Source organism: Cygnus atratus, chromosome 2, assembly GCF_013377495.2.
Source record: "Cygnus atratus isolate AKBS03 ecotype Queensland, Australia chromosome 2, CAtr_DNAZoo_HiC_assembly, whole genome shotgun sequence".
NCBI classification, from domain to species: Eukaryota; Metazoa; Chordata; class Aves; order Anseriformes; family Anatidae; genus Cygnus; species Cygnus atratus.
This window is the reverse complement of record NC_066363.1, coordinates 78857513-78881273: the sequence shown is the minus strand read 5'-3', so window position 1 is coordinate 78881273 and position 23761 is coordinate 78857513. Positions and strand designations below refer to the sequence as shown.

Here is a 23761-nt window from a genome sequence, read left to right as displayed (position 1 = left end):
CTGGAAACCTGACTCCTTAGGGTCTCTGTGAGGGCTCACCTTTATCTTGAGTGAGGGAGATGGATACAAAAGAAATGATGTCTTATTCTTGTAAAAACCCACTGAGTATCGGATAAGAAATGTTTGTTTTGTTTCACTGTGGTGATAAATTGATTTCTGTAGTACAGTTTAGTTATTTCACTATTATCTTGTTAAATACCTTTTCTTGGGGTTCTGTTTCAGTGCAGTCAGCAGTATGGCTTTTAAATTTGGGGTTGCTTCTATTTGCTCATGTTAGTTACGCAGCACACAGAGTACTATAGTTAGATACTTTAAACATTGATGTGAAATTGATACTCCTTCCAAAAAGAAACAAGGTAGTGGACAGCACTCAAACTGACAGCAGGGAGAGATTTGGGACAGGAAGAAGAGACACTCATTGTATGTCTAGGGAATTATCTTTTCCACAGTAGGTGATTGTTGGTGCATGTCCTAGACTTTAGCTCAAATGGAAAGGTTTTGTTTTTTTTTTTTTTTTTGACAAACTAACTTTTCAAAGCTGATGGAAAATTACTGTGATAATTCACAATGTGGAGAGGTGTACTATGCCCAATATAAAGTCCTTGCTAACTGTACAACTCTCAAGGACTAAAATTTTAGTGCATGCAATCATATTGGTGTGATTATTTGCAATTGCACAGCCACATGCAATTTAAGTGATTTTATTCCAAGTGTATTCAGTGTTTCAGCACTTTGTGCATAGTGTGCATTTTTGCCTATAGGTTGTTTTAATTTTCATATAGTGTTCCCTGATTGAACCCGGAGGAATAAGTATACTCAATATAAATAGGATGCATTTTATGTAAATTGCTCCTATTTATTGCATGTGCACCATCCTGGCAATCTCTGGGTTAATGTAACTTATACGGCCATCCTTCAACTCTTGCTCCTTGCTATGCACTAGTTCCACTAAGTGTATTTACCAGGCTGAGAGCTTGGTGATGTATGTGCCACTGACAGGTTCTGCTTTTTAATACTTCCTGCCTGAATAAATCATGTCTCTCGTTTCAGGACTCTACAGACAGTGGGACCATCTCATGCCAGGACATACACAGTAGCTGTTTATTTCAAAGGGGAAAGAATAGGATGTGGTAAAGGTCCAAGGTATAGTAAAAAAAATTAATCGCATATTGTTGAAGTTTGACTGTGGCGGTGTCCAAAATGGCCAACCACAAAGATAGCTAAGAGTCTGGTTGGCCTTAGAAGATGAAAACTGTGGAGCCTTCCTCAAGTCATTCTGAGTTTCTGCTTTGGAATACCTGCAGGGTTTGATGTTGGTATACTTTGGGGTCTTTAGCTTTTAAGAACAAGGTGGCTCGCTATAATACCCTACTTGTGGCTCTGAGAATGGAAACTGCAGAACAGCTTGCAGGAAATAGCAACTTCATCTGTGGCTTTACTGCAAGACTATTGTTCAACTTAAGCTGGCAAGGTAGGGGTGCGAGGCTCTTAACTTTTTTTCTGATATTACCACTTTTAGTTGGTTTTTGATTGGCTTCTAGAATTGCAAAGACTTCAACCGTAAGCCCATTTTGTGCTACCAAATTTTGTTCCTATTTTCTCTCATGTCAAAACAAGTGCTTCAGTAAAGAATGAAGTAGAATATTCTGTTAGCGTTACTGGTCAGAGTTTAAAAATATTTGACTAGAGCTGTGGTACTGTTGCTCACATATTTATGGAAAGGCTCATATGTACTCTGGGAATTACTGGCTAGTGGTTATCCAAAGAGTTTTACTACCGAACAGTAACTTTGTTATATACTTTAGCTTATTCTTTACAAGTTAAATCATATACTTGATGATCTTAGAGGTCTTATCCAAACTAAATGATACTATGATTCTATATTTAACATGTTTTTGTTTGGCTTTCACAGTATTCAGCAAGCAGAAATGGGAGCTGCAATGGATGCACTTGAAAAATGTAAGATATTTGGGCAACAAAGAAAATTATTTTTAGATTACATCCTTGGACTTTACTAAAGTGAGGTGCAGGTTATGTGGAGAAGCAAAACTGAACACAGCAGATGAATGCTGTGTTGAATGCTGTCAGCTTCTGAGCAACAGGTTTGCTAATCAGTACTTTCAAGGCAATGTTGTAAAAAGAGGTGTTAATGGTACCAATAGCTATTTTTTAAAGGGAGTTGGTATGTTACAGTAAACGCGACATAGGGGGAACCACGTGCAGTGAAGTTTCATAGCATATTCAAGCATGGAAAAAATCTCAGTGGGATAAGTTCAGTGTCAGACCAAACAGACTTATCTCATACTCTAATATGGGAGAGGAGGAAAATTGATTTTCAGTTGCTAATTCAGAAAATAAATTTTGATTGCAAATTTTATAGCAGGCTAAGTTAAAATCTAACAGGTAGGTCTCCAGCTAATGTAAGTTGATACTTACTTGTTAACAACAGCTCATATCAGCTGAGGATCCAGTGATCTTTGCATCTTTCAAAATTACACACAGGAAAGCCAGCATGGGAGCAGTCCCGTGTTGCAATGGAATATGAGATGAAAGGAGTGAGTGTATGCAAACATCTTATCTGAAAACTTCAGTTGAGTTAAAATGCCAGATGTGCAAATACTGTAAGCAAATAAATGACATGCATTTTGTGCAGCAGAAGCTCTCTGTGGAGAAAGATTAAAGTACATTTTACATTTGATTGAAAGGCCTGCAGTTCTTCAGTTGCCCAAGGGTTTTAATCTGTTCCCTGCATATGGAAATCTCAGGGCTTAAAACTTTCAGAAGACAATGAATCCCTGTAATTCCAGGGATACCAGAATTTTTCGTATCCATTTGCTAGATGTAGACTCCTCACCAGTAAATTTGGCAAGTAGAAGACACAACTTCTCTAGTAAATAATTGCAGAATCTTCATGAAATTTTCTTTGTACTTCCTTGTGAGAGTACCACCTCTCAAAGAGCTGTGAACTTCATCTCCTATCGGTGTAAGGACTTCTCACCTCTCTTTTCTGACATGTTTTTGTTTCGATACTGTAGAATAATCTAGATAGGGAGAGATCTCTAGAGGTCTCTGCTCCAGCTACCCCTCAAAGCAGGCCCAACTTTGCAGTTAGGCAATGTTCTCAGGTCCTTGTGCAGTCAATTTTTGACCCTCCTTAGAGATGGAGGCTCCATAGTCATTATGGGCACCTGTTCTGGTATGTGTATTTGTGGAGTGGTTTGGGTGCTTTTTTAATGAATGCATAAGTAGTTAACTTCACGTAAAAGTCATTTTCACGTACCTGTTTATATATATGACAGTTGTGATAAGTTTATTATATAAACTTCCTTCTCCACATCATAAATGGGCTATAAACAGATTGCAACCAAGCTGAATTCTGCAGAGTTCTTAAAGAATCACGTTACAGGCACAACGTCAAAAATACAATTTTCATTTTATGGTGCACATGAGCAACAAAATTTCCCAAAACTCCATTAAACAAAGCACTGGAGTTTTAAATACAACAACAATTTAAAAACAATTTGCTTTGGTTTAGATCGTTTTGTTTTAAATAAGAATACATTCCTACACCGAAGTTGTGAATAACTGATGAGGAAACTTTTTATTCCTGTAGTATTATAAGAAGACACAAATTTCGCCAGCTAATAAAACATAGCAATAAAGTCATTCTGCTCTACCAGAAACTCCTGCAAATTAGGTGGCTTCCACATTGTGTTCTCCAGCAGAAAAAAATCTTTGTTGCCTGGGACCTGGAAAGAACAGGAAAACTCTTCTGGGGGAACCAGAGCCTCCATCTCTCTTGGTGCCAAGGGGCCTCTCCCTGAGGAACCTCAACTGAATTCTCTTGTGGTAGCTAACTAGAGCAATCCTTTGCTAAGACATATCCCAAACTTGTTTATGGCTTTAAAGGTCAATGTAGCAACCTTTTGCATTCATCTCAGATACAGACAAACAGCTAATGCTGATCCCAGAGCTCTGTTGCTGTAGGATCCCAGCAGGATTTGCTGCCAGCTGCAGGCTCCCATGCACTCTGCCACCTCTTGCTTTCAGAATGGCTGGAGGTGCAGGTCCAGGCAGTTGTCTGCAGCATAAATAGATTAATGTCAGTGCCCTGGTCATGAAGAAAATACTGTATTCTGCCAGATGTGCACTAAATAGAGAGCAATTGCATAAGTTGATTTTACAGCCTCATTTCTCACTAGTGTATCTGTGTACCAGCCAAGCAGCAAATGTCTGAAATCACAAGTATCCACCCCCTAGCTATTTCTCCATCACCTCAGCTGCATCTAGTCTATTTTATCCAGTCGTCACTCATCCATGCTCATAAACTATGCTAAGCCTGTGTACTGGCACATAACTAAGCGCTAACTTTTTCAAGAACGGATTTTACTGCAATCTATTCTGCCACGCTATTACTTTTCCATTAGGAACCCTGCCATAATGTGGGGGCATCTAGTGGATTCTGCATGGCTTAAAATAATAATGGAAACACCTGTACAATGCTTGGAACCAGTGACTTATGCTTCCTGGAGTGAGAACAAGGCAAAAAAACCTTGACAGCATTGACAGTAGACTCATTCACTTTTCAGTACTGACCACTTGTTGCTAAGGGAACTGAATGTAAAAATCTAAGTAATACCTGGCCATGTTGCTATACCAGAATTTTATATTTTATTTTTTGTGAGTGTATTAGATTTGGCAGTATTTTGTTGCAGGAGGAACAGGTGTGGAAATCATAAAGAAACCAAAGTCTTATGACAGAGAGCACTTGTTTCTATGGATTATTAGGAATGAGTAAAAATGGTAATAGCATTATTCCCCTCCAACCCTTAATCTCATCAAAGCTTTTTTTTTTTTTTTAAAAAAAAAAAAAGAAGCTTTCTGTGTTGCCAGTTTGTTTATTAATATAAAATATTTTTCCTTGTGTCAGATAACTTTCCCCAGATGGCCCATCAGAAACGGTTCATTGAACGGAAATACAGACAAGAGTTGAAAGAAATGAGGTGGGAAAGAGAGCATCAAGAGAGAGAGCCAGATGAGACCGAAGAAGCAAGGAAATAAAAGGAGGGCACGGAAGCAGTGGCATATTTACTTACCTAATAACTCTGACTGTGGCCTATGGAGACCTAACCTAGTTTCTTGCAGATGATGAATGAGGAGTGCCTGTTGATATCAAACAGAAAAACATAATCTCTGCTTTAAAGTGTGTATATAGTGTTTCGTTAGTTTGGTTTTATCTGTCAAGTTTGTTTTTTTCCAATAAGATTTGTTTTTAAGTTTTAATTTTTATGAAAATTTGTGGGATTATTTTTATTGTTTTTACTATCTTGTATGAAATAATAAAGTATTAATTTCAAAAGTCTGTGGGAGAAAAAGCTGTGTAACAAGTGTCTCCTGTGTCCCAGTGCTGTTGTGTCAGTTATTACGTGAACTCAGTTTTGGAGGGGGAAAATGTTATGACATACTAATTCAGAGAACTGAAGTATGTACCTAACTCCAGTTTTGCTGCTAAATGTACTTCCTGACTCTCCTAAACCATGGACATAAACTTCTGGTCCTTTTACGTAGATTGGTACAGTAACTTAAGCAAAGGAGATACTCACTTTTGTTTTAAACAGTGGGACCCATACTTTGAAAGTGATACAGATGTGTGAAAGGTGTTTTTTAAGTCAACACTGTGAAACTTCAAGGGCGGGGGAGAACATAGTACTTTTGAAGCAAGAGAATGCCAATGTGTGTTTTTTGTAGAGAATGTATAAAATGTACACTTACTAGTTTCATTCTCATCTTACTGCTTTATCAAACTGGTGTGTACCTTAACAGGTTTCTTTGTCCAGAAGGTACCAGTGTAGCCCTGATAGACAAATGGTGTATTAGAGGCTCCATAAAAATTCTGCTCCAGATAGGTCTGTTGAAAATTGGTTGTATTCATAGCAGAGCAGAATTCGTTCCAGAAGTGTACTTCATAGATGGTGTACAAGTTTAAGTCCAGGACAACCAGATCTGCTGACCTCCTGGACAACTAATGTATGTAATCCAGTTTCTTCATTTCTGGAGTTTCTGGCCTGTCTAAAACACTTCTAGAAAAGCTTTGAATGTTCCCAAATAATGGAATATCCTCCAAATCTATTGATGCTTTGTCCAGCTGACTGTTGGCTTCGTTGTAGGTGTGTGTTTGTATTTTTAATTTGCCTGCTTGGAACCATTCATTTCTGTTGTGCTGACTTGTGAGCTGGATCAGTCCCTTAGTACCTGTTGTGTAGTTGAGTCATTTTGACATCTTTCTTTTCTGATAATCAAAAAAAAAAAAAGTTGACTGTGAACTCTGCATTTTCTGCCTGCTTCAGCTCCTGTTTGGTGAGTCATTTATGCATCTTTACTAGTATGAATAACAGATATACTTGATAAGGTAGCCAGGCACAGTGATGAGCAAGGATGCATTAATCTGGCCCAGAGGATTCAAGCAGTGCTCCTGAAGAAAAACAAACAAACAAAAAGACCTTTTGCCCAATGGCCATGCTACTCTGAGCAGTGTTTACTAGCACTAGTTTCCAGTAGTAATTCTTTAGTTGTCTGGAGCATCCTTCTGTAGGTATGTGATGGAGATCACTAAAAGCACTTTATTGCAGGTGCCAAAGTAGACTCAAGTGTAGCTGAAAAGATCAGACTACACCTGTCTTCCCAAAGTTTCACTTCTGAGCTAATCAGTGTGTATTTTCATAAGCATAATTTTTGTATATATGCAACGTGAAGCATGCTTAAATGTGTTTTTTAAAACTTGACCCCACAGCACTACCTCACTTCTTCCAGCTTGTATGATTACCTTTTCTTAATGGATTGATGCTTTGAATCCATTTCAGAGTATCAGAGGAAAACATTCAGTAATTTAGAGAGTGATAATAAACCATTAAAACATAAAGAAAGGATAAAAACAAGAAGATAAAGGCAAGGAGCTACTCTCTGCTGGAGGCTGCTCTTCTTTGACTTTTGAGAAGTGATTGCAGCTCTTTACAGCATCCTTCTGTAAATAAAAACTGAAACATTTCTGAACAGCAGAAGACTTAAAAAGCAAGAAGCAACAACTCCGCTGCCCCCCAAGTCTTTTGTATTTCAACTTCTTTTGTAGCATTGCCCCTCTGCTTCTAGTAATAAGTTGAAGTGGTGCGGTGGTAGATGGTCACAGGTAATTGTGCACCTCATTATTTTAGTGTCTGTATGACTATGTCTAGTGACTATATTCGTGTGTTTAACAAATAGAAGGTGCACTGACTACATATTCATGGGTGTGAATTTGCTTTGTAAAAATCGCTCCTCATGTCTTTTATCACCAGTGTACCCCACGGAAGTGTTGGCTCATACTTAGACGTCACTTTTATTCCTCCTATACGTCATACCACTTTTCACATGTAAGAAGACTGAGCTTATTCATAAACATTTGCATAAAAATAGGTTGTTGATTTCATCAGCTATGCTGTTTGGGAGGTGGAACCTGGAACTGTTCTCTTTTGTCTTTGACACAGAAACTGCTTGAAAACAAACATAACCAATTTCTGCATTCTGTTACTACAGTCAATGAATTCTAGGTCTCCTACAGTAAAATGTAGATGATGATCATATTTCACGAGTGAGCTGCCCTCCTATCTATATTAGCACATATTTTTAGGTGCTAATGCAAGACCCAATGACTTGTTTTGTCTATCAGTAGATGTAAGAAGAACAGGACTGAGTTTTGTGCGGATCCAGCAGGTCCTGTGAAAGCACATTTTCCTTGTTTTAATGTGCATAAATATATAGAGGATTGAATAGTAATACAAAATACAGCTCATTTGAATGGGGATATTAATTGAACTTACCTGAAATACATCACTATTTGTGGAGCTTAAGTTCGTTTTTTGAGGCTTCAGGAGGATTATTCAACGGTGACAATAAAAGAGCCTTGGTTTCTAAGACTGGTGTAAACATTGTTGCTAATAAAATTTTCCAGAAGAGACTTCAGGCATGGTTGTTATTTGCTAAAACAATTTGGAAAGATCAAAAAGCAAATCCTGATCATGTCTTCCTACTTCAAAGACTATTTGATTTTACAGGCTGCGTGTTTAAATGAAGCGATTCACGTGTGAAAAGTTTGTTTGGAAGTTTATAAAGCCTGTAAGAGCTTCGGAAGTTGATCATCCACAGTGTAAATTATGTTTGGTGGAGCTGATACTGTGATAAAAATTTGAGACTCATACACCCCACCCTGCATTTTTCTCACTCCTTCCCTTAGAGGTTATACATTCATCATCCAGCATTTTAAATAGCTCTGTGTAAATGGGGAATACTGAACCAGAAGGTTGGTCGCATTTTGTTTCCTTGAAGCATTGTCTAGGCTGTAGCAAAAGCTTGCTATTGAAGATCACAGTGCTGTCTGCTCTTCCCTGCAAGCCTCAATGTTTAGCTCTTGGAATGACTGAAATCTTATCATGAATAGGGTCAGAAAGAAAGGTGACATGACCTGTCAGTGGTTTCTGGTGATTATTCTTTCCCAGTAAGCCCAGCCAGCTGTCAGGGGACAGACATTCTGGATTCTTCTGTCTGTGTTCTTTCATTCACCTTTGGGAAATAGAGTGAATAACCTGAAAAGCAGCTGCATAATAAGCTTTTGTTGATTTTTTTTTCCTGTGCTAAAAAAGAAAAATTGCCATACCGATACAGTAGGTGGGGCAGGGAATCAGTTCCCTCATCTGTCACTCTCACATCTCAATACAATTTAATCTTTCTGCAGAGCTGCCCATTAGACCATCTTCCACTAATCTCAAGTGGGTCTGGTTGAAAAATAGGTTAACTCCTTGTGTTTTGAAGCCATAATCTCTCTTTGATATATGAACGCTCACTAAAATGGACTGCAAATCTAGGGATGTGTTGGTCACTTCAAATTATAGGCAAGGTAGAAATTTTAGTTTAGTGAGAAGAGTCTTTCAAAACTATTTCATGATTTTCTTCCCTTGTATTCTGATGTATTTTGTGTTCCCAGCTTGAGTTACAGATGGTGTGTTTCATAGCAAATTTTTCATGTTTATGAACATGCTACATCTGCCTCGCAATGAAATGCTGGGTGAGATCATCCATCACAACAACTAGTTAGTGTTTCACTGGATTCCTCTTTTAAAAGTTCTCTGTAGGAGGAAATAAGGGTAAATGACTTTGCACTTGTCTTATTTTCCTTATTTTCTTCTGTTTGTGGTAGCCTACCTCATTGCTGTAGCGGTGAGTTGTTCAATCCAGAGGAACTCTCTGAAGCTTGCAGCAGAAAAGACTTTCTTAGGGTCCTTTGTTTTTGTTTTTTTTTTTTTTTTTGTGCTTGTAGGCACATTCCTGGCCTGGAAGGTAATGAGCTGAGGGAAAGGAGCATTGCTGACCAGAGTGCAGTGGCGGGTATGAGCATGCTGGAGGATCTGCCAGGGTGCCACGACAGCAGTGCGGTCAGAGAGGCTGGCCCCGCAGCTGCAGCCGAATGTTTTGGCCAGAACAGGTAGGCTGAGCCTGTAAAGAGAAGTGAAAGAAAAGATCTTGCCTATTTAAAACCAAAAAAAAAAAAAAAAAAAAAAAAAAAAGACAAGGGCTGCTCAGCCCTTACCTTCCCTAGCTCACCTGGATGTTTCGTTTCTATGCCTGGTTTTTCAGGTACCTTCAAATTTCACAGATTTTTTTCTAGGGTCCTAAGATGAAGTAGGTTATGCGCTCTGGCCATTCAGATTTCCCCACACATCAGGGAGCAAGTGCATCTTAGAGGCACTCTCCTTCACCAGCTTGTGAAGAAAGCACCAAAAAGATGCACTTGAAACCTTGCTAAATAGGTGCATTCCCTTTATCTAAATCATCTTAGCATTCCTGAAAAGGTTTCTAAAATCTTTCATGAATAAGCATATAAATGACATACATGTTACTTCCATTACAATCCTATCTGATTGTCTCAAAAAATGTGATTTTGTTGCTCTTCTCAGTACCTGTGTGGAGGGAATAAAGCGCTATTTATCCTATTGCTGAGAAATGAAAGCAAGGACAAAATTGTCACTGGGGTCTAGGTCTGCAGAGGTCTGTGGTAGAGCAATGTTGTTTCATCCAGGGGATGCTCCAGTCTATGGATTAGGTATCTTTGTTTCAAAGCATGCTACGTTTCTCTTCCTGTGCCTGAAAGCCCCTGAGGGAGAAAAAGAGAACTTGGCTGTGCAAGCTGGGCACTGTCACCCTCATCCCTTTTTCAAGGGGTGAGTCTTGGGAGACAATGACCAAGGAGGTCTCTAAAATTGGGGACCCTGCTATGAGAAGCTAGAGTCCAAGCAATGTGTTGTTTGTACTCTTTTTAGAAATAAATACATAAGTAAGTTTAAAAGTCCCCTTTCAGCAGACATTTCAAAAGTAATCCATTAGCAAAAGACAGACTCTTGAGCTGACAAATTGTGAGCTTTTACCAGTGGCACAAGCAGCTCCTGTGTTGGTGGTCCAGAAGTGATGCGGCAGTGATGGGTGAGTGTTTGTCATTGGAGGTAGCTTCTTTCTTTAAATAAAGATGGGCATGTTGGTCATGGGGACCCATGTGACCCCACTGAAGCCAGCTGAGCCAACATTTCTAACAAAATTTCGTTCCCTGTGGGCTTCCTCCTGTCATTACTTCAGCCACTTACTGTGTCAGAACAGTCCTGACATGCTGACCAGCTAAGAAACGTTTTTGCTGCCAACTAGAATTACAATTCAAATGTTGTGGCTCTGTTTCCAGAGGAGTACTTGAACTGGCAAACAAAAAGCAACCATCTCCCAGTCCAGCAGCATTTGAAAATGCAAATATTATTCACTATCCAATTATACACTGGTGTTTTTTTGTTGGTTTGTTTTTAAAGAAAAGAAAAAAATCCAATTAAAATTCTCTAAGATAAGAATTTTTAATGGCCTCATTGGACAAGTCATCTAAAATTGCTGCTGTTACCTTCTGTTCTTGGGCTGATGAACGTTATCAAATACATGAGAATCTTTTAGCCTTGTAATCACTTCAAAAAAAAATAAATGAAGAGTAAATAGCCTGGCATCTAAAGGAAAAAAATAACAGCTGTTTTAATTTTTCATGTTTAATATTTTTGGTATTCAATACTGCTGTCTCCTTCCAAAAATCAAGCCATATATTTTAAATACATTTTCCACTGGTCAGAATGTGTTGGATTTTGCTGTCAACATCCTGGCTCCATAAGCATATGTACACGAATAGGTTAAAATGATCTATGTATTATTGCTCCCAGTTTTTTGAATTAGGGCTTGACCAGACATCCAAAAGCAGTGGGACACCATAAAGCGCTAAGCTTACAAGCCCTCAAACTTACAGAAAACTCGTGGCTTTACCCTACAGCTGGTTTTCAAGACTTCCCATTCCTTGTTTTCAATACTAGTTTTCATTTCAGTGTTTTAATTTTCTTTGTTAGTTTAACTCAGTCTGTATTGTACTGTCTTCTATTCCAAAGAATATTCCAAGGTATCAATTCCTTGCAATGACCTTGAACTCTTTGTCCTTGGAAATGTTACTTCAGCATTTGTATCAGAAATAAAGTACCAAGAGCAAGAACAAAAGCCTTACTGTATACCCACACAAATAAAAAGATGAATCTTTCTAATGTAGTTTTATTAGAGTCTGTATGACACCGTTAGAGATTGTGAAGTCTTTAGGCATGTAAAGATGTACTTTTTGCAGTTTATGGTGTGAATTTGTGAAATTAGATTGGCATCTATTTCAGCTGGCAATTTATAAATGGACATTTGTGCATGTAAGCAAGGAGAAAGAGGCAAGAAAAGACAGAACTGTTACCTAAGACACTAGAAGAAGGCCTATTTCATCATTGACTGCTGAGAAGCAGATTGATTTGAATAGAAGAAAATACATTAACCACTTTCAAATATGTAGCAAATATATGAGGTTTTGTTCTAACGTAAATACAATTGTGCCCTCTGCTTGAGATAATGATGGTTTAAAAAAATGCATTGGGAGTGGAGTTTTATGTGAAGCCTGAGTATAAATCTAAAAGATAAGATATAGCAAATCAATACTTTTTATGAGAAGTAGAAGAGAGGCAATAAAACTTCGGTATCTTAAGTCACAGAGGTGGGAAATACTCTTAACGGTTCTGTAACAGGCATTTGGAGTTTAATTAGGAACATATTTGAATATGTGTTTGGGGTTAACACAAATATATATGTATATATTATTTATGAAACATATGAAGTTTTCACTCATTACAGCATGAAACTTTTTTACTAGGAAAGAAAAATGTCTCCTCTGTGCTTCTCGTTTAACAGGTATTAAAATATTGCTTGTATTGCAGTGGTATCCAGAGATCTCTGCTAGTGCTAGGGCTTTTCATGCCAGCCACTATATGAACACAAAGTGACAGGTAGTCCCTGACCCAGAAAGAAATAGGAAAAAAGCAACAGCTTGCTCAAAGTCACAGAACAGGTCAAGGGTAGAAATGAGAACAAAACCTGAGTCTGTCGAGCCCCAGCTGAGACTCGTTCTCTCTTCATACCATGTAGCTATTTATTTATAGCATTTAGCTTTAGAGGTGGGAGTTGTTTTATTTCTGCATTAATGTAGACATTTTGAATTTCATGCACAGCAGACTAGAATGTGGTTTTACATAATCTCTTTCAAATTGAAAGCTCATGGAAATAATTAAAAAAGCGATGCATGGAAAAGAAAACACAACCAGTTGGTGCTGCATGTTAAGCCTCCCTCTGCAGCCGCTATGTTTGTCTTTGCTGCCTTTGATGTTCATCTCCTGCTGCAGCAGCTCGGCCTCGTAGCTCTGAGGTCCACCCTTCGGTCTTTGTGACAGGACATGGGACAAGTGACACTCGGCTAGAACAAAACCCATTTGAGCTTAGCGTGGCTCTGTGTAAGTGTACTATGTTCCCAGCATGGTCACAAGAGAAAATAAGCGTGTAAACAGCTGCACACTTATTTAGGCATAGTTTGGAGGATTGTTTGCCTTCCAGTGATGGCCACAGAGAGGCAGAAGGAGCCATGGTTTAATATCGTTCAGTGTCCCCTCTTCCCAGCCTCGTGCTGCATGCAGTGTGTGCTCACTCTGGCTGGGCGGTTTGCGGCCTCCAGCCTCAGTGGCAGTAATGGGAGATGGAGGTGGGGACAAGACTGCTCGCCCACTCACTTGCACACGTGCGGAAGTGTGGAGTTAATGTATGGACTTAATTGGACAAGCGTGTGCGTGTGTGTGCACGTATGAAGAAGTCTGGGTCTGTGCAAGAGTGAGAGTGAAGGAGGCCCAGTGAGAGGGCTGCATGGCTCCTTCACCTCCTAGGCAGATCTGTCATTTCTGGCTATAGGATTGGTTTTCTTTATTCTATTTAACGATACTGACCTTTGTGTTGAATAGGTTGGCCTGTTGCAAAGCTAGGATTTGTGGCCTTTTGGGACTTCCGTTGTTTGCAAGACTGTGGATATTTTTTACTGCATCAGGTCCAAAGAGAAAGACTTCTGATGACCCAGCTGCCCTTATAACTCATTTGCCCTTTACCTTTTGACAGACAAAGTGACTTCAGATTTAGTCATATGTTAGAGACTGTCTAAATTTGAAGAATGTCCTGGAAAGAAAATGTATTTTATGGCAAAGGGAAATTGAAAGCATTTTTGAAAATTTCTACTTACTGCATGCACTTAATGACAATCTTGGGGGGATACTAAGTTTAATTTTTTAATGTGAGTTTTAGAAAGGACTTAACTTGAAAAGTAGAAGAAATATTTTGACTATATTGGAGGGTGTGTTGCCTCAAACTGTATCTTCTTCCACAAGAGAGGAGATTTTATGCCAGTGTTACTTTATCTGTCTCTGAAAGAGCAATCAATTTCTCTCTTACAGTATAAGAAATTGTCCCCAAATCTTACTCGATTCTGGGACACCCAGAATCTGATTGCACCGTCTATTTTAGCTAAATGGATGGGTGCAGAAGAGTGTGTACAGGAGGTGTTTTGCAGGACATCTCCAAATAGCCTTATGTGGTTTTTAGTCCCCAGACTTGCAGTGGCCCTGATTCTGCAATGCTTACACCTACGATTAATTTCAAACATGCAATTGTTCTGCGTTGAGCTGAGCAGGTCAGCTGGGAATTGGGACTCATGTTTCAAGTTGCATTTGTCAGTGGCAAGATCTTTGCAAGCTTCATGTGTGCTGGCAGCCCTCCGTTGTCTGCGGTGGGAATGTGATGGTGGTCGTAATCTGGAGACACAGAGGCTTCACAGGTGGCCCTGTAGTTGAGTTAATATTTCTGTAAATACACAAGCCCAAAATCCTGTCCGGTTTGCTTCCCCTTAGCTCTATGGATTCTGCTGGGTGGAAAGGGTGGAGAGGAGGGGAGGAAAAAAAGGGGAGAGAGGGGGATTTTAGTACTTTTCATGGAAAGTTAAAAAACCCTCTTTCTGACTTCATGCAGGAAAGGGACCTGCTGAGTAAGGAAGTGCTAATTTCACATAGTTGTTTTTGCAGTAGAGCTACGCTAAGTACCAAGCCTGAGAGCATAGTCACATTAATGAAAAATAGGTTATGATAAATTATTCAAGTAGATGAAATTACTTTGGATTCAGAAGAAGTTGAAACTTACGGGCCAGATCCTTTTCTGGTATAAAATGATTCAGTTTTATCACTTTCAGGGAAACAATGAGAACTTACATCATTCAGTTGAGAGTCTGACTCTGTCGTATTAACTATGATTGGCAGCATAAGCAATCATTTAAAACTCTGTGGCACATATTTTATCTACTGTGGGTGACAGCCATAAGGTGAATCTTTTAAATTCTGACACGGTATAGCCTTTCTTTCGAGATCTGTGGTGTGATTTTAAAGCAGGTGAGATAAAAGCCATGCCTCTCCAAAGGCACCTTCTCTCTGATGTTAAGGGAAACAATGTAAGAATATGCCCACTAAATAAATCATCAGGGACTTTCAGAATAGATCACATCCTTCTGTCTTAAAACTTGTAATACAACTCAAGATGTTCACCTGAACTCAGCTTCTTTTGTTCAGCAATTTTTCTGCACAAGGAGGCATATGTAGAGAAGGCAAGTCTGGAGGAGACATCCCATCAGATGTTCTGTGGAGAGAGAGAGAAAAAAGCTCCTCTCTTGACTTCTGGCATGGCTCTTTCAGAAGTTAAATCCTCATTGATTCCTCTCACTTCTCCGAGGAGGAAAGGATAGTGGGGAAACGACTGAGGGCTGTTATTTTGCTGGAGGTGAATACCAGCAGCCTGTGAGTGTACCTGGCTCTGCAGAGCAGCCTTTGTATTTTAAGTACCTGAGCCATCATAGTTCTGTGGAGGAAATGTGCTAATCTGGCTTCTGTTGCTCAGGGATGCGTTTTTAGTGACCTTTGTCTTCAGCTTGTGTGCACTTGAAGGCGCAGAACAGCGGAGGGAAGCACAGGCTGGCACAACAGGCTTTTAAGGACTGTGGCTGAAGTTAGAACTTGTGGCAAGCTGCATCTATAGAAAAAGCAGGAGCCCCAAACTCGAGAATTCCTGGCAAGTTCATCTGCAGCCTTAAACTCTAAGGTTGAAATACAACCTACCAAGTAGTAGACACTAAGGCCTACTGCTGAAATAAGTGGAGAGGGATGGCAGTGCCTCCAGAGACTGGTTCATGGCTTAGGTGGGATGAATCACTCACAAGATGTGCTGCCCTCACTTGTCTGCAAACTGAAGGGTGACAGCTCATTTATCTCGGTGATTAGTCCAGTGCCCGTAGTCAGAGGAGCTGAATCTGGGCTTTAAGCACGTGGCATATCGCTGTAGCTAAGACACAAGTTGAGGCGTAATGGCACAGCCACCTTAACACTTTGCATATTCATTGCTGTGGGGAGGATGCTCCGTTATCCCCAGATGACTCCCTTGGCCATCCCTTCACCTGCAGGTGTGAGGAGGATTGACGGTTTCTCCTAAGTGAGAGCATTTTCAAATGTCAAGAAGCTTTATTTTTTAATGTGTTAAACCATATAATATCCCCAGATAATATACCTCATAAATGGTATGCGACTAATTAGTGGTATGCGACTAAAAAGTTAATGAGACAGCATTCACAGAGGTTACATCCCAAGGTCTGGCCAAGGCTATGGAAAATGTGGGAGAGGGGTGAAAACTGCAGTCTGCATTGTTTCTCTAGCACTGGCATGGATGGATATTAATTAAGCCCAGCAAGGGCAAGTTTAGAATGGCAAAACAAGAAGAAAAATGTTAAGGGACTAGGAACTTTGCCCTCCCTTTCTCTCCCCTGTGCCTCCCATTGGTGTCCCTGGGCTGGCTCGAGCTCCTTGCTGCTCCACCAACATGCCCTTGCATCCATAGCTGTGCTGTGGCTCCATCCAGCTTTCCCTACCTTATGGACCCCTCCGTGCTGAGAAACTTGGGTTCAAGTGTTTTTTTCCAGGAAAATCTGAAGGGCTACTGGAACACCACAAAAGTCCTTTTGGAGTAGGTCACCAAGGTTATGTAGGCATCCAAGTCCTTTTTAACTGCGTGTCAATTGCCCATCTGCAAAAGCAGAAAAGAACACTTCTTGGCCATACAACATTAGAAGTGTAAGTCTGTTTTAGGTTTCTGAGTGCTCGCATACAAAGGCATTGAGCACTGTGAGGACTGAAGACAGACTGTTGAATTACAGTGCAGTTGGTGATGGCAGAAGTGGAAGTTATTGTACTGACTGTGTTAAAGGATCCAAATGGCAAATTTATGTTCTGGGTTATTTAAACTTGAATAGAAGTATAAGGCCTCATTCTAAACTCATCCGAGTTGATAGGATCCTTCCCTTGACTTTATTAAGTGTCTATAATCAGCTGAAAGTTGAACCTTGAAATGAAACCTTGGCATGTGAGTAACTGAGACTTTAAAAGCATGAATTTACAGTTTGTCAAAATATCAAGGAGACAGTGCTGATGAAACAACACCTATTCTGTATACTAAATCATAACGTGCTTAGTGAAACACAGATGTCTCTTGAAAGAAAATACCTATTGAAAACCACCCCCATGTTGAACAAAGGTCATCCATTTGCACAGCTTTTAATGGTGGCCACTTACGTCTGAACAGCTACAGGCTCTCTTTGCAACATGACAATTTGAAATGCTTGGGGCAAATGCAACTGAAGGAATGTACAGCCGAATTCATGCTCGCTGCAAAAGAGGCATCTATATGTCCATATATACTGACTGAAGGAACTGATGGAGAGAGGAGAAAATGATCAGCTGAGCTGAGGAGATGCTGTGACTGAGGTATAACTGATGAGAAGTCAAATAAGATCAAAAAAAAAAAAAGCACTGATGTCAACTGTCACAAAAGAAAACTTACAAACAAGCAGGTGTAATGAGAAATTAGGTATGTTGCAAGTAACAGAAGTTGAGCACAGTACCAATCTGAAGTTGATCATAGGATTGTGGAGAAAAGTCATAGAGAGCCAGGGAAGACTTTCTTTTTTGCTTCCTCTCAAAGCTTAAATTTTACAGATCTGCTCTCTCCATTTTTTTTCTTCTTTGTCTAGTGTTCTTAAATCTGGGCATTAATTACATCTCAGCTATCTCTGAATTTATTTCACTAGCCTAATTACTCTTAGATTTTTGCTCCTGTTTAGCCTAAACTTTTCCTTCCTTTGCTTGTGGCCATTACTTCTTTATCTGTTATCTTCTGAGACTTCGTGTTATTTCCTTCCTTCATTTACGTTGTTACCTTGAAGATATTTACAGGCTATGTTCATTTTCCTCCCGAGGTTTCACTTCTCCCATGTATTGCTCTCTTCAGTTCCTTTATTTTTTCCTCTCTTTCCCTCATTTGTATGCTCCCCATCTTTTCTATCACCGGTACAGCTCAGTACCTTAACTAATTTTACATGTGATCTTCTTTCCCATGTTCGACTAATAGGAAGGAGCAGAACTCACCTTAAAATGGTTTGGGGGCAGGGGATGTCATAAAATGTTACATAATATTGCCAGTTTTCTCACACCGTTTTGTGCTTCTAATATACATCAGCAGCAAACATCTTGTATTACTAAGGCAGCTGCTGCAGTGGTGCAAAAACCCATAGCAAAACCAGAACTAAAGCCTTCATTTTTTTCAACGAGGACATTATATTCCCATTGCTTCAATTCATTACTGGTGCATAGTTATTTGCAAGCAGACTGGACTTGCACGGGGCCTGTTTAACTTGTGGTCAGTGTCTGTGGCTGGTGTGTGCATTTGAACAAGCAGGTAGAGAATGTGTGCTCTGCAACTAATGTACAAGAGTGGCACTCAGGATGTGTTTTCTGCTTCGGATGTTTTTCCTTTCCTTTTTCCTGCCCAGGGTCAGGCCAGGTTTCCAGCTGTATTTAAGCGCATTGACCTGCATATAGAGGTCTAGTGGGATTTTCAGAAGTGACTACTAGGCTGGCTGAGTTTCTAACACTTAAATTTTTGATTTTACCTTCCAACTTTGAATTCCTTCTGACATCTTCTACCTGGTTGTGGTGAGTTTGCTAGGCAGGAGCTGCCCTTTTCTCCATGCAGTACTGGGAACAGCAGAGCCCTGCTCTTCCCAGCTCCTCAGCAGCATCAGCCTGCAAACAGCAGCAAAACAAGACTGAAGCAACTCCAAGGGGCCGTACAGGGTGAATTTAATGCAAAGTAAAAAGCCAAGCCAAACAGACACGATGCGATCAGCTCATCTGATGATGAGGGAGTGAAGAACTGACAAGCAGAAACACCTTGCTAATTGATCCAAGGTGAGGCGTTGTCTTTCTGTTCTTTGCAAGCAGTCTGATGAAAAAATATCCCTAGATAAAGAAATAGGATGGAGGCATAGAAAGTGCAAGAATATACTTTTTCTTGCAGTCTCTGGCCTCATATTTGTTACCACTTATAAAAATTGTCTAATAGAGGGGCAGCCACAATCTGAGTGTGCTTGCGCTCGCAATACAGTGCCAGGGAAGGGGAAGCTCAAGCCTGGCAGGAAAAGCAATGGGTATCACAACCCACAAACTGAAGGTGATGCCGCCCCTGAGCCCCCTGTTGTCCCTGGCTGCTGTCATCCAGAGGGTTTGGTTTCAATGTTGTGAGAAACCTCAGGCGATCTCACACAAAGCAAGTGAGAAAATGACAGCCCTGTGAGGATGCAGCCGGTTTTCCTGATCAGCGTGATTGTAGGAGAGCGCCGTACTTAGTTATATCGATTTGTCTCTGAGAGCTCTTTCTGCCACATAAATCTCATCAAAAATCTTTAAAGATCTTGCCCCAGAAGGCCACTGTGTTTTCTTTCTCAGTAAAAAGAAGCAGAGCCAGGAATTCATTTCTCCAAGTTTCAACTAGAACAGCCCATTTTTGAGGCAGGTCTGAATGCATCCCTGCTTTACATTCTGAAACATTTAAAAAGAGCACTGCACTTTATGATTAACTTTCACATCTGAGCAGTACCACAAAGAGCTATATCTATCTCCTCTCCCTTTCTTTCTCACTTCAAGGGACTCAAATAAAGAAAATCACCTTTCTTGTACAAGGGGGAATTTGGAAGAGCATTGTGCTTTTTTGTAGCTCAAGCGTTAAGTACAATAAGCACCACATTATAAAGATACTATTTGTGCCATTCTTGTTAAAAAGCCTGATAGTGTTTCCCTGATGAATTTTTTCAACTAAGGTAACTAAAATGATTTGAAAAATAAATATCTGAAATTAAAGCATCAAGTCTTTCAACTCAGCCAGAGATAAGGAAGCACAAAATACAAATTCATAGTAATTCTCCATACAGCTCTCAACAAGCCTGAGTCATAAACTGTGTCTTTATGCCTGGCAGACTCATTTGTTCTAGCATATATAAAAGCAAGTAGGAGAAAACAGAGGGAGCCTGACCTTTTTTTTTTTTTTTCAAGACAAAAATACCCTTTTGAAAAAATAAATTATTATATCAAGTCAACCTGTAGCATGGAAAGAACCTGTTTGAACACTTTCATGTGTGTGATTTTTAGACTGTCCGTGGACAGAACAGCTTGTACTCTGGGGCTTTAAATATATCACTAACACTAAATGTTTAGTAACATTTTATCTTTTTCCCTTTTGATAGCCTTGTAAATTATTCCTTGGCTTGTTGTGTCGCTCTGCACTGATGCAGCCGTCTGTCCACACACTGTAATAGAAGGCTGGGGACTGCGTTTCCTTTTTTTTTTTTTTTCCCTAAACAAACCAACTCCAATGCATGCCAAATTGTTATTTATTCACTTAAATGTGCAGCTCAGGGTGATTTAAATATAATTACTGCATAGCAAAGAAAGCTACCTTCATAAAATCAGGACATGGCAAACATCTGATTAGACAACCATCCTCTGACAGGTGCAGAACCATTGACAACAAAGGAGAGTATTGCATTAATCCAGAACATAACAGGAAATTCAACAGGCTCTCATTTTGTCATTTATTGCAGGGGGGGCACACTGGTACATTTGTACAGAGCCAGTTAAAGGAAGCGAGCACTGTAGCAGTCCTTCCAAATGCAGCGAGTTTGTGGATAGGGCATTAATTGTGTTAATGAACCCTGTCCCAGAGTATGTTCACATGTTGATGAGTTTACTTTCCAAAGCTTCTTTGCACAAGTATGCTTATTCTGACTTTATTGTAAATGACTTGAAGTTGTTATAGTAAGTAGATGAGAAATCTAATGCAATAAAGCAGCAGGGTCTTGAGGACTGGAACTGACAATGCCTAACCCCACGTGATAATTTTGCCACGTGAACCCTCATACCTGCAGCAAATCAGCACTTATTCTGATATACCTAGCTCCAGCTATTTGCCCCGCACAACTTTATCATACTTTTTGGTGTAGAGTGAGTGAAGAATGACCCAAAGAGATGATGGAAAATGCAGATAACATGGTCTTTAAAAGGATTGTTCTGGTTTTCATGAGTGCAGAATTGTTTTTTCAAATAACAGCTCACATTGGCTACAGTTTGGATCCTTGTCCTGCTGCTGAAGAAAATAAGGCACCCATCTTGCCCAAATTAATGCATATTTTTCATTTATGTACCTGGACTAGTGTCTTTAGTTTCATTGAACTGGCAGATGGAAAAACCATCAAAGTAAGTATATATATAAAGTCAGTTTCTGAGTCCCCAACAGGTTCTAGAAATGAATTCATGTTTTTCGAGCAGTCTTTGGATTTCTGAGTTCCCCTTGCTCAGCTCTTGTGTGCTTGTGATATTAATGGTTCAGGGTTATGGATGTAACCGTGCCCAGTAACCCTGTATGACAGTCCAAGTTATAATCGTGTCAGGAACAACATTTCTCCAGTCTACCACTCTGTTCTTCCTTTTCTGTGGTACTACAGGGATGGGAGGAGAGTTTTAGCTGGCCGCTGATTTCTTCATCAAAAAGGCTTCTTAAAGCTAATTTCTGTGCCATCCTTTTGGTGCTGTGCTCAGCACCTGGTACCTGGCGAGTGCCCAGACCTAAGGGCAGCAGTGAAGCATGAGCAGTCCATTCACACTGAGAGGGGTGACGCAGAGCATGGGCTTTGTGCCTGGCAGGGTTTCAAAAGACAAGATGGAGCAGGATAAGGCTGTGCCATCATTCACGTTACAGCTCTAAATTTGTAGGGTTAGTAATAGCATACATTTTTATGAATGTATGCAGGCTGTGCAGAGGATAAAAGAAAGGAGATGCCAGAAGAAGAGCTGAATGAAATGTAAGTCTGCCATTCAGTTTTGGTACACTTAGTCTAGAGGCTGGGTATGCAGGAGAAGCAGCCAGAGCTGGCACAAGATAAGGACCACCAGACGCACCAGGGATGTGACCTTCCAGTGGAGAGGGACTGGGAGAGAGCAGGGAAACAGCTGGCATACATTGAGGGTTGTTTTTTTATTTTACTTTTATGCTTGTGCAAGGTAACTGTTCCTGAGCAATGAAATGAAATGCTGAAATCTCGACAGAATATTTTGTATGTTATGTTCCTTCTGCCGGAAATCTTTCTTCACGTGTGGTTCTTTTATTTCATGGCCCTCAGGAGCAACATCTACAGTCTGAGTCCTTTTGCCCTCTGCTGTAGTTCCTTCTGGCCATCACACAGTTAAGGCATGTTGCCTTCCAGGAGTCCCGTCTCACTCCTGCCAGAATCAATGATAAAATTCTGACTGCAGAAGCGATCGAGCCCATGGGCCAGATGGATATTTGTTATCAGAACATTTGAAAGGCTCTTACTGCAATAAAGAGCTATATGAAGTATTTTCTCTAAAGAAAAGTACCAATCTCTTGTCTCCAGGGCATTCGTAATCAATATTATATTACAGGTTGATTAAATACCAAGATATTAGAACGGTGAATCTCCAAGTTTAGTTTTGACTTTTCTCGGTTACTCAAAAGCAACTGTAAAAATTGTTTAGAGAAATGTTGACAATACCGGAGAACAACAGAATCAAAACAGCATCGTAGCTGCTGTGTCTGGACGTGTAAGCTTGACTACAGGGAAATGCTTGTCACTGGATCCGTGCCTGGCAGATGCTGCAGCTGTAGAGTATTACACCTTTGTGGGCTAAATATTTTGCCCATTTATCCTGTGATCTGTGCAAGTGGAACAATTTCTGTGCATAGCTTCTTAGACTGGAATCCAGCGTGTGTATAAAAGGTGGGTGCCTCTCAAAAAGCTGGTGGCAGTTGTGGGAAGCCAAATAGAAAGGTCAAAATCTGCAGTTTTCACAAATCTGTAGGGAAGAATGTGTCAGGTACTGGAAGCTGCAGCTTTGATGCATTGATGCTGTGATGAAAAATGGGTAAGAAAGAGACCCAAGGCCATGTGAGGAAGTGTGGCTACGCCAACCATCATCTGGAGCTGTAACAGTTGGCTTCTCCCTCTTGCCACTGGACTCTTTTTATTTCTTTAGGCTTTCCATGTTCGATAATAAGTATTAGGCTCATATCCTTCTAAACATGAGTGATAAAGGCTGGGAGTGGAGTGAGGAGGAGGAGGTGGAGAGAACCTGGTTCCGGACTGAAACTGTAAAGAGCCTGGGGCATCAAAATACCCAGCGTTGTCAAAGCAAAGTTGCATTTAGCTCAGTGTTTTGTTTCTAAGAGGGACCCCTTATTATGTGGGGGGAAAAAGCACATGGAATGAGTGACAGGGTGAAGAGCTCACTCCCTGTGAGTCACCAGCATGCAGACTTTTAAGAATGCTAAATAAGAAATTGAGCTGGACAATCAGCCCCCACTTTCTTCCCCCTGTTTCTCCAGCTTCCAAAGCACCCCACTCTCTCCCTTACTGGAGCTGTTTTATTCAGTCCCTTTCTCAGTGTCTTGTTACCATAGTTAGCATTTGTTCTTTGGGGGTGTTTCTGGTTGTATTATATTTTATTAAAGGAGGTTTGAGAGTTTGTTTGTTCTAATAAGCTGGAGCTGTAATTGGGAAATGGGTTAAGCTTGCTTCCAATTAAGATAATTGATGTGAAAAACCCAATTGCGTCCTGAGAGAGAGAAAGAAAGAAGTTCCCCAGCTGAGTTATGGAAGTGAACAGCTTTGTCTAACAATGTAGGTAGAAGCAGATGTTTAGAAAAACATGTAAAAGCAATCAGGAGGGGATTTATTCATTTGTTTATTAATTAAGATGCATGCATGAACAGACAGCCAGCAAAGTTCTGAGTGAAGAAAGGCAAAGTTCTAGCAGGGGGTAGAGAGAAACTCTATATGGGTGATTATTGGCTTTTTGTAAAGGAAGAACCACGCCACTGGGGG

At 40.2% G+C, this 23761-nt stretch overlaps 1 protein-coding gene across 2 annotated transcripts in view; it reads left to right on the top strand.

Annotated features, from left to right (window-relative positions):
- DROSHA (drosha ribonuclease III) overlaps positions 1 to 5375 on the top strand; it is a 69247-nt gene extending 63872 nt beyond the window's left edge. For both annotated transcript variants that reach the window (XM_035567234.2, XM_035567233.2), the window contains 3 exons: positions 1051 to 1143; positions 1913 to 1959; positions 4931 to 5375. In XM_035567234.2, coding sequence (XP_035423127.1) covers positions 1051 to 1143; positions 1913 to 1959; positions 4931 to 5061 — 271 coding nt within the window. In that variant the 3' untranslated portion in view covers positions 5062 to 5375. The remainder of the gene's footprint in view (positions 1 to 1050; positions 1144 to 1912; positions 1960 to 4930) is intronic.
- Positions 5376 to 23761: the final 18386 nt, after the last annotated feature.